The sequence below is a fragment of the Cyprinodon variegatus genome, unplaced genomic scaffold (assembly GCF_000732505.1).
Source record: "Cyprinodon variegatus isolate N-32 unplaced genomic scaffold, C_variegatus-1.0 Scaffold118, whole genome shotgun sequence".
Lineage (NCBI taxonomy): Eukaryota > Metazoa > Chordata > Actinopteri > Cyprinodontiformes > Cyprinodontidae > Cyprinodon > Cyprinodon variegatus.
Genome location: NW_015150571.1, coordinates 1,413,010 through 1,424,228, shown reverse-complemented (window position 1 = coordinate 1,424,228; position 11,219 = coordinate 1,413,010). Strand labels below are relative to the sequence as shown.

Here is an 11,219-nt window from a genome sequence, read left to right as displayed (position 1 = left end):
GTTACCTCTACTTTTCTTATCTGATGTACAGCTTTATTGTTTCAACTACTATCTAAACAATAAAAAAAACAAGTGACACAAAAAATAACATTAATAAACGAGTCAAAGCCCCAGACGTTGGAAATACCAACAGTTTATTTTCTACCTTTTTGTGACTACAGAAATGTCGAAACATTTGAACACTGAAAAAAGCTGGATGACATCATCACTTGCTTCTCAATTTTCTTTCTTCTTTTTTTTTTTCTTTTCAAAATTATTTTGCTTAGCAATCACAACAGATGATATTGCACGGCACTGAGAAAGCAGTAGCAAAACTCTGGGAAACAGCGATGACAAATCAAGTCATGATACATGGAGTTATAATCTGAGGGTATCACCGACAGTATTGCCTCTCTGGCACACGTGCACACTCACACTCGCACCATTCAGGGACGGAAAAAAAAGGAAAGAAATCACTGTGAGTCTAGAGGCATGGGGAGGAGGTGAACCAAAAAGAGATCAGGGGACGGGCAGATCGATAGGATTTTATTTGGAAATGCGTATGAGTAGATATGAGCTGTGACCTTAATAAGATCCTTTATGGATACAAGAACAAATATGCTTGTTTATCAAAACCCTTCAAGCATCTTTGTATATGAATAGCTTGAGGACACCCCTCTTTGGGTGAGAAACTAGTTCCCCAGCGTAAAGAGATCCAGATGATTGTCTTAGGCGCTGCAGTATTGTTATGAGACTTCTAGTCAAGCTACCCATCATATGGGAACTCCATTGGGACAAAATAAATAAGATATAAAGTAAAGAAAAAATAGGTCCACATTGCATCAAATAATTTCAAAATAGATACACTCCTTCTTGGGTATAACTGAACTGCTTGTACTTTTCTGATGCAACATCTTCCATCTTGTGATGAAACGACTGCAGAACCTGATTTCATCTCTTCTGACATTCAGTGCTTTTAGAATCTGTATTGATGATGAAGTGAGGAAGCACCATGAGTGGGATCCTCTGCTCTGAGATGCAGGAGTCAGCTACACACACATGCAAGTGCTTCAGAAACAGAATGACTATATGCAGGAGTTAAAAGAGGGGGGGAGGATAAAATAAGATGCATGGATCCAAGCAGACACCCAAACTTGCACATCTCTGCAAATCTACAGTGTCTGCCTTAACACACACTCACACGGAAATCCCTTTGGTTAGGTTCTTTGCAGTTTATTAGACTTTGCTCATAGTCATTACACGAGTTTGTACCAAAAGAACAGATACTTGGTGGAGCGAGGCGGCGAGCCACAGCAAATAAAAACAGACCCAGCTCTGTGGCTTTGCCCCCTGGCAGACCGGCTGCCCCACCCTGCGCTCCACCTCACCCCGTGGACAAGACAGCAAAGTGAGCAGGGCTTGCAGCCCTGGTTTCAAAATGCTTTCAGATTGTACGCTTAACAGGAGATTCCCCACATGGTAGAGTAAGCTTGCCTACACAGCCCTACGCCTTCTACATTCTATACCCGTGCGAATGGCGAAAAATAACTCAACAGATCTACCTCACAAATGCCAGTGCTTTTTCCATCCCCCGCCCCCTTATACATATTTTTTTGTCCAATTTTTGGTCTGGTTTAAAAATCTTTGGATGTGCAGTATTACCCATAAAGTAACTGTTTTTTTTTTTTTCAGTTTGTTTTTTTTTTTCAAAAAAATTTCAAAAGAAATGTAAAACGTAGACACATTCACACTGCTACCCAGCTGTCCAACAAAGTAGGCCCTATTTAACTTGGTCGGCACTGGAAAAAGGACTGTCCGGAGTTTTGGCAGTGTTCAAAACACACATTGAAATGTCAACTATGATGTGGTAAAAAAACCACCACCAAAACCAACCGGAAAACCAAAAAAAACTACTCCTCCTTAAGATCTAAACATAGGAAATAAAACTGTAACATAACATATTGACTGTCTTTTTGGTTTCATTTGTTTCCCCTCCCCCAAAAAACCCTAATATGTACAAATCTAGAGCTTCTACAAATGCATAAATTAAAGAACCCATACAAAAACGCAATTAAATTAAAATCACAACACAGTAGTAGGTAGAAGAGAAAGTAGGAACACAACATCACAGCAGTTGGTTTTACCCTGTAAAAGCAATCATCTACATCATAATATTGGCATAACCCCCAAATGTCTGATAAAAAATACACTTCTCCCTCCTCCATCCTTTAAGTTTCTCATCAACCCTGAAACTTTGTCCTCTTTGTTTTGAAACAGAGCACTTTTGCCAAAAGAAAACAACAAATAACAGCCTGAAAATAGATTATCAGCTTTTTGAAGAATCGATATCAAATACCACACAGTTGAAGTTCTACCTTACTCACAGATAAGACGTCTTGATGCAGAACTCAAAGGAATTATCACTATGAGGTATTCAGAGACACTGGTAAAAGACATGCACGGCCAGAGTGCTGGACCTTCCTACACACAGCAGAGAGAGAAGGAAGAAAGGTTGGGATAGAGGAGGGGGGCGGGACAGAGGGAGGCGAGAAACTAAGACCTTTGGTTTGATCTGTAGAAGTGGACAACAGAAAAGCCTTTGGTATGTTTTCATTGCATGGTTGTGCCGGTGAAAGCACCACGGTGTGAATCACAAAACAAAAAATAAGAGGAAGAAAAAAAAGAAGAAAGGAGAAAAAAAATCCTTGTCTCTTCAGTTGTGGCCCTTCTACAGGCTGAGGTATTCACAGAGTCAGAATTGAGAGGTCAACAGCGGTTAAACACTTTGGTTCAAGCAAGGCACTCATCCTGGGAGTTTTTTTTGTTGTTTGTTTGCTTTGTTAGAGTTCTAGAAAGATTGCAACATATCTGCTTCTACTTTCAGGAACATGTCTGCCTATAGTTGAATCAGTGATTCTGCCCATGGCTATGTCAGGCCGTCTGCCTGCGGTCATGTGAAGATGTCTGACTTATTAGTTGGATCAATATATGCAAAACTAAAAAGGCAGGGGCCAGTCGAAAGAAAAGAAAGTGTCATAGGGAACCTACTGTACTGTGAAAAACTAGATGTCTTCTTACTGCAGTTTATGCTTTTTACACCTAAATATTTTAGAAGATCTCATCTTTTTTAGATTAAAAAATAGAATCCATGTAAATATTAAACGCAGTTTTCAAATACTGATTTCTTTAAGGAAAAGAAATGTTATATAAATCATCCAGGCTTTTGGGAAAATATACCCCATGCAACCAAAGCATACTTTGGTTTAGTTCCACTAACTTTAACCCCGGATGGACGACTACAGGAAGTGTAGAAATCAGGAAATATAGTAAAAAGATCTCTAAATGAATCGTAGATAAAATATATAAAAGAGCAAAACTCCTGAGCCTTTCTGAAAGAAACAGCTTCTTACAAACTAACTCACCTCTATCAGTAAGGAAAGGGTAACTAAACGACTTCTATTGATTTGACCTTCCAGTTAAACACAGTGAGAACCATCATCCTCAACAATGGGGGGGTGATTGGCCAACAGAAAAATGACTACAGGCTGCATTAACCAATCATGCAGGAGGTCAAACCAAAACACAGAACTACAGCTAAAACACTGCAGCTCACAAACTCATTCTTATTCACCAATAAGAACGAGAAGAGAAATTGGCACCTGATCAACATGCAAGGCTAAAAATGACCAAAAAGAGCACAGATGCCCTTCTCACCATTCAGATAAAAAAAAAAAACTTTCTGTGATCCCTATTACTTTTGGTTAAATATTCACTGTCCTTCTACATCTGGTGTGAAACTAAACAGCATTTCACAATAGATCCACCAGTTAAACCAAGACAGCAGGATGTTGATCCAAATCAGACCAGTAGGACAACATCAAAGATAAACAAAAAACAAACAAATCAAGACTTTTAGATTGGCCCATTGTCTAGGCCTTAATATTCAATTGATTCTACAGCATATGCAGGCACTTTATGATCTGAAAGCCCCCAGAGCTACTGAATTAGAAATAATCCTGCAGAAAAGAATAGGTAAAAAATGTTCCATCCTGTAAATGACAATCTAAGTGTTTAAAGAAGATATACATTTTCCTTCCATATATGTATTTAGGATAACTGGTTATGTAAAGGGGTAGTTCTTTATCACATAGGATCAGACTGGTTTGAAAGCATTCCTCCCTTAATAAACACCATTTGAAAACTGCATTTTGTATTTATCCACTTCTTTATATTTGATTGTGAATTACTTTTGATGATATTAAACTTTTGTAAATGACGAATCAAAAACAGAAGAATTTAGAAAGGGGGCAAATACTTTTTTTCACAGCACAGTGGTTTAAATCCAAATTCTATTTGAAAACGAATTCATAGATCAAGCTAGAAATGTAGCTTCATGCGATCATTTACACATTAACTGGCCACAAATAAAAAAAAATGAGTATGCATGGATTCATTTCTGCTCAAAAAAAGATCATGCTACTACAAATCTACTCTGCAGGCACCTGCATGGACGGTCGTGTGCATCTACGGCTGGATCAGCATGTCTGCCTTTTATCTGCATCAGCAGGGCTATCTATGGAGCTGTAATCGGAGCAAATATTAAGCAGGAGTATGCAGAAAAAGAGGATGCATGGGCTGATTGCAGGTTGGAGGTTCTGGAAAAGGGAGAAGGACAGGCCAGGAGCAAAAACACAGGGGAAAATAAAAAGGGGGGAGAGGTCACATACATCACACTGCTTTGAACACCACTCACAGAGGCCGTGCAATTAGAAAAAATCTTTGGTTATCTTTGGTATCATCAAAAGTGATAGAAATCACATATGGAACTTGAGTGAGGTAGCATCTTTGGTTCACACTAGGAAAAAAAACAAACAAAACATCAGTAGATCTTAACATTTTTTTGTCTCTTGTCATATTTTTGGTTTTTCTCTCAGAGGTGAAGGAGAAGCCGCTTCTGCTTTCCTCTCCTTTGGATTTGTGTTGTGATGAATGTAGCTCTGCTAACCCCAGTCGAGAGGAGGAGCTCAGCTTAGCACATTTAATGCTGTGCCAACCCAAGCCAGGCCCATGTAGTGCTTTCCTCCGAGTGCTCAGATGCATAACCTCCCAGGAGAAGGGAGGAAGGGTAAGGATGTGTGTGTGTGTGTGAGTTGGGGGGGGGGGCAGACTTGGCAGGAAGCTTCTGTAAAGAGGCGGCGGTACGCTTCTTTGTATTCAGGTGAGGAGGTGACATTGCTTTGTAAGCGCCTGAAAGTGATTCGATCATTGATATCATCTTCTCTGCTGTACATCTTTGATGAGGAGATCAAATCAAATTCACGTGAAGCATGTGGGGATGATGGAGTGACACTCAGTGCTGATTATGAAGGTGGTGACACAGTTTGTCCTTAAAAAAACATCAGAGGCTATCTGTCACACACAGAGCCACCAGTTTGTGCTTTCACGTCTAGACAGAAAACACACTATTGAATGCATAAACTAGAGCTGCTGATTTATCTCACAATGCTTTACACATTAGTGCTTTGGCTGGCTGAGGAACTGAAATAGGATGGTAGTAACGCAATTATATTCAAGGTTTGGCTATGGGTAGATTTATAGTTAAAAGGTTTTTTATTTTGTCATAATACGGAATAATATTCTTTTGTTTTGGGGTACAGGGGTGAATAGGTTTCTCAGAGAGCACAGTAACACAAAAATGTAAAAAAAATATGTGTTGTTAAGCATGGGCTGATTATCTATTTTGCTCTTTTCTGCAGGTTATTTATGCTTCATCATTTTATCCTTTGGTTATCAACATTGCATTTCTGGTTATAAAGACTCTATAGTTGCTGAGTTGTGATCCCAGTTGCAGTCCCAACCCTAAGCTTCTGGAGCCACTGAAATGGAACTCTACCCTCCCCCACCTGTTTCTATATACTGCTGCTCAGCTGCCAGAAAAAAGTAATTGACTCATACAGTCATGACAAAATGGTAAAAAGATATTATTTTGCACTATAGTAATAAAGTAGAAACACTATGCAATTACTGAAACTCTTAGTACCAGAAGTTAAATAAATAAGTTAATAACTTATGTTACAGTAACTGTTATAAACATTATTTTAAATGATCAAAAACGGAGTTAATAAACGGATAGATATTTACTTTAAACCTTTGGTAAATACATTAAGTTGAAACTATACTGTTAAAATTACAGTTATCATATTGAGATAATGTCAACCTGCCCATGCTTGATGATCATCTACAAAATATATTCTTTGGTATTTGTAAATGTTATTTCTGCTCTGCACGAGAGGCTTGACACTAAAAGAGCAAAAGATTCTCTTATTTTCATAACTTTATGCTTGAGCATGTTGGAGGAAAGCACCACTGTATGGTTTTTCTCCTGTTTGGTTTGGTTCACACTCTTTGGGTTTGGGTTAGCAGTCTACCAATGGACATTTCCTGTCCCCATCTGTCTGGAATGCTTGATAGAATGACAGACGACTGCACAGACTGAAATACAGACAGACAAACAGACATACAGGGAGTCAGACAGTCCAAGCCACCGGTCCAAACAGAGTTGCAGAACAATCCAGTCGCTCCTGCAGGATGATTCTTTTTTTTCCCTTTAAAGTTGATTGGCCAATCCCACTGGAACTCCACATTCATCCCTGTTTTTTGTTTTTTTAAAGATCTTTTTTTTTTCCAGGCTGTGGACAGCTGCAGACAACACTGCCAGTAGGCTGATTAAACCTCCACTTGGGGACCCATCATTAAAACCAACCAATCAGATTAGAGATAAGGATGGCAAATGATAGATTGATACACAGTAGGGAGGTGAGGGGTTATAGTAAAGCTAAAGACCTGTGTGTGTGTTTGTGAGTATGTCTGTGTGTGTGTGTGTGTGTGTATATGGGTGTGAGTAACGTCTTTTTGCAGTATTTTACACAAAAATATGTTGCTGAAACAAACATTGTAAAGCAGGTCAAACAAGAAGTCTTTGGTTTGTTTTTCATCTTTGGATACTATAAATATCAATATAGTACAGGTTTAAGGGCAAAACGTAGCTTCAAGGTCTTTAAGTTTTCTTTGTTTCTCTGAAATTTTTAAAGCTTTTCCACCGAGGTTGAGTCAGTCCATGAGTTGTTCAGGTCAGTACAACTTCAGGCTTTGGTGCAGGCGTTGGGCCCCGAGTTGACTGCATGACCGGAGCCATCGTCCACCCACTTGTCCAGACTCCGGCGCCTAGCGTTCATGAAGAAGTTACTGACCGTGGCCAGCTCGAGGCCCAGCTGCTGGGCAATGGTGAGCTGCAGCTCTTTGGATGGACGCTTGTTCTCCTTGAAGATGGCATGGAGCGTCCGCCGCTGCACGTCTGTGAACACTAGCCGGGGCTTCTTGGTCACGTTCCCTCGCTCACTTCTGCCGTGATCTTGCTCTTTGCGCTTGCAAGCTGAGAGGGAAGACAGAGAAAGGCAGTGAGATAAGCTCATTTAATGGAAAAAAAGGAATCAGGTCAGGTTGCAGTGAGAGAAATAGACAATGTACGCCTAGAAGACAACAGGCTCCACTTCAATCACTTAGATGTAATAATTAAAGCCAATTGCAGCTGATTGAAAGTGGATTTCCATCAATGTCATTATGGCGCTTTTTACTGTTTTAAATGTGTTACAACTATTTTCTTTCCCAACTGGTTCTGACAAGTTGTTATTAATAGGGTTAGCTGACTCTATTAACATGTGGATTAACACCACTTCAGTGTCTGATTAACAGAAAGGACTCTTCATTTGATCAAATGTTTTACACTCAATGTTTTAGCACATAGGCGGCCATCCTCCCCCTTAAAAATCAAAGGTTGCCTGAAAGAATTGCAATACTCATGGGTCTCTGAAAGACCACACATGGTGACAAGCTGATCTTTATGCCTCTGAGGGCTCTCTTTGACATTTAACAACCAAAAGGAATCCCGCAGCAGTCTGAACGTTGGAAGCTGTGCTACTTGTTTTTTTTGCTTTACCTTTTTTGTTTTCTTTTACTAACACAGCAATTATTGGCAGAAATAGGAAATCACTGGGGGATTTGTCAGTTTTTTACGTTTTTCTTGGAGCAATGTAGACAGTAGGACCTGCTCTACTCACTGATGAGATAAACAGTTACTGAATACCAAGTAAGATTAACAACATTTACCTAAATATATCTAGGTATATGTTGTTCTTTGTTTCTTAGGATAAGATAACTTTAACAGAAGAAGGCAATAACCAAATCAATATTCAATATGTGCTGAAAAATGCTCTTGTAATTCTCCTTCTAAAAATATAATTCTTTCACTTTGTCGAATAAAGTATTTAGGATTTACCTGTTCTGTTTTATATACTGTAAGCCTAGATAAAAAAAAGGTAATATTTGAAATGTTTAGCTATGTTTTATTAAATAAATTAAAGCCCAAACTTCTGGTATCCAGAATGTCCTAAAACCCAAAATTCTATTATATGCTATCATAGAGAGCTCCCCAGCTTCAGGGATACAATTTTTTTTGTAATGCTGGCAAAAAGTTTTTTTTATTTTTTATTTTTTGCCAAAGGCAACTTGGAACTAAGTTTTACAATGCATTGTGGGAAAATTACGTAAAGCTAGAAACAAACAAGCATACAAATGTACTAAACCACAAGTTTTATGACAGTAAAAAAGATTCACTGAGGATATTTAGTTTGCTATATCCCAGACTATAGAAACATGGGTTGCTGTTTTATCTGCTGGACTTGCCTGCTGGAGTAGAGTTCACAGAGTTTCTTTCATAGATTAAGCCAAAATATGAGCTACTATTGATAGATTTTTTTTCCCTTTTCCCTCACCAAGAGCGTATTCATATGTCAGTGCTTCTGAATAAATTTTTGGGTGTAGGCACTGTCTTCTAACCCCCCTGTGAGTCATGGTAAAGGATGGATACCAATGAGCTTGTTTCTACAGCAACCTTGGTTCCTCACCAAAGCTGCCTCATTCATGCTTAGTATGAGACTTTGTTGCAAAGTCAGTGGCACAATGCAAGCAACTATCTACTGTCACCACATGGTCACCCAGGAGGAATTAATACTTAAATTAATCTGCTGGGTTTCCTGAGATAGAAAACTTTTTTTAAAATCAATTTGTTTGTATGATTGGATTGAATGAACTCTACCTTCAGACAGCAGGTGTTGTGAATTGATGCTATCTAAATAAACTGGTTTGATTTGCTGTCTGCCTTACTGTCTAAGCTTGATTTAAGCTTACCAACATTTGGTAAAATTCTTATTAAAAAACGTTTTGTTAACAAAAAATGTGTTTATTGTTTATCAGTGGATTATCAACTCTATGGCTTGACCAAGACACACATTTTTAATGAGCTGCTCTAAGAAACTCCACACGATTAGGTTATACTGCATTGTGCAGACAGCAGGCGTCTGAGCCACGGGAAAGAGGGGCGCTGTCCAGGGTGCTGAAAGTAAAAGACACCGCAGCTTGACAGAAGCATTCCATCTAATCCCCGAAAGGAAGATTTATTTAGGCTACGTTCTCTTTATCCTCTAATAAAGCAAATGTATTAGGTTCAGGTACTTATTAGCGTTTTTTTTCTTCTTTTTTTTTAAACATATTTTTTTGTGCAGTCAAGTCCAGCACAGTCAGGCAAACTAAAGCGCACCAATAGATTGAGACCAACAGGGGGCAGACGCAGCCTGTTAAAAGGACAGAGGGAAAGTCAACGTACATTCACTGGGGGATAATTAATGAATGGCAAAGCTCTTATCACAAAACATTATTTAACGCGGCACTAATCAATAAAACGACTGGTTTAAGAGGCTTGTTAGTAAAAATTGGCAGGACAACAACTGAGTAAGCGATTTAAACGCAAAGAAATTGGCTCCACTGCGTAAAAAAGTGTTAAGTTATAGCAGATTTTTGCCTGAAACTTCGTGTATTAATGCTTGATTTTTTATATGATATTTGTTTTGCTGTATTCCTCTCAAATTAAGCTTAAAATAAGTTAATTTGGTAATATTTCGCTTTTCCTTTGGCATTTTCAATGTGTGCATCTGCAATACAGTGGCCCACACTGGTATGACCATAAAGAGAGGTATAATGGCGTGTATGAGTAGCCCGGTGTCTCCAGTGCTGGTAAATATTAACAGAGGGCTGGAGCCCCTTGTGCTAAGGGTTGCTATAAATCAGCAGGAGTGAAGGCCACTCAGACAGCAGCAGGAGCCACCACAGAGCGGCCACGGCCACGGTGCAAGGAGGAGGCCAGGCCGAGACACAGAGACAGACAGAGGCAGCTTTCCCAGGACACTGGAGGACCTAACAACCGCCTCATTATCAGCCTAATCACACAAGGACAGGCTCAAACAGTACCACTGCTGCTCCCGGCTAATCATTACAAATACGCAGATAACTCCACACACTGAAAACACACACTGGGCCTTCGTCATAGTCAACAAACAGACCTGTGTGTAAAAACATGCGGCAAGTGTACTAAATGATCTGCTTTCATTCCAACTGAAATTAATCAGTTCTAAATACAGCAGGGAATGATCTATTCTATTCTATTCTATTCTATTCTATTCTATTCTATTCTATTCTATTCTATTCTATTCTATTTTTGTAATTGACTGTGTCATTCCATATGAGTGATTGCGTGGGAAAACCAGAAGCGGCCCGAGATGAATTTCAGCAGCCTAAAATCAATAAGTATATCTCATCTACTTCAGCATATGATCAGATTCTCCCAGCAACGGCCGGATCAATAGCATGAGCCTGGGTCTGTTATTCTAAGGCGATGTTTTCTATGTATTATTTGTAGCATTTTAATAATGGACATTTTCTTAAATGCACTGCATTATTTTTAATGCCTTAAGCATTATGATTACATGTTGTTGATTTTGAATCAAATTAACACTTGTCAGAGGAAAGCAACAAGGCTCAAAGAAATAAAGAATTTATGCTTCTGGTTTTCCTTTAATGATACGTAATAATCCAGACTTCGAAAGAAACGCTTATTTCATAATCGATTATGGTTAATCCAATTACAAACTCAGCATTCAGATTATAAGACGTGCCTAAATGATATATAGTTTTGGAAAATGTATTATAAGGATAATAGTAGCCTTATAAAAACATGAAACCGATGTTTTCAGGCAGAAATTAGTTTAAAAATTCTGTTTTCAAAATGCAAAAACTGTAGAAACAGCAGCCGAACCAGATGGGAAAAACTGAAAAACAATCAATTACAC

At 38.8% G+C, this 11,219-nt stretch overlaps 1 protein-coding gene across 3 annotated transcripts in view; it reads right to left on the bottom strand.

The window, feature by feature from the left end:
• Positions 1-1,955: 1,955 nt before the first annotated feature.
• onecut1 (one cut homeobox 1) overlaps positions 1,956-11,219 on the bottom strand; it is a 12,376-nt gene continuing 3,112 nt past the window's right edge. For 2 of the 3 annotated variants that reach the window (XM_015375400.1, XM_015375398.1), the window contains exons 2-3: positions 5,396-7,411; positions 1,956-5,365 (exon numbers count right to left, since the gene is read on the bottom strand). In XM_015375400.1, coding sequence (XP_015230886.1) covers positions 7,122-7,411 — 290 coding nt within the window. In that variant the 3' untranslated portion in view covers positions 1,956-5,365; positions 5,396-7,121. Of the gene's footprint in view, positions 7,412-11,219 lie in introns of all 3 variants that reach the window. The other variant, XM_015375399.1, reaches the window with a different exon arrangement.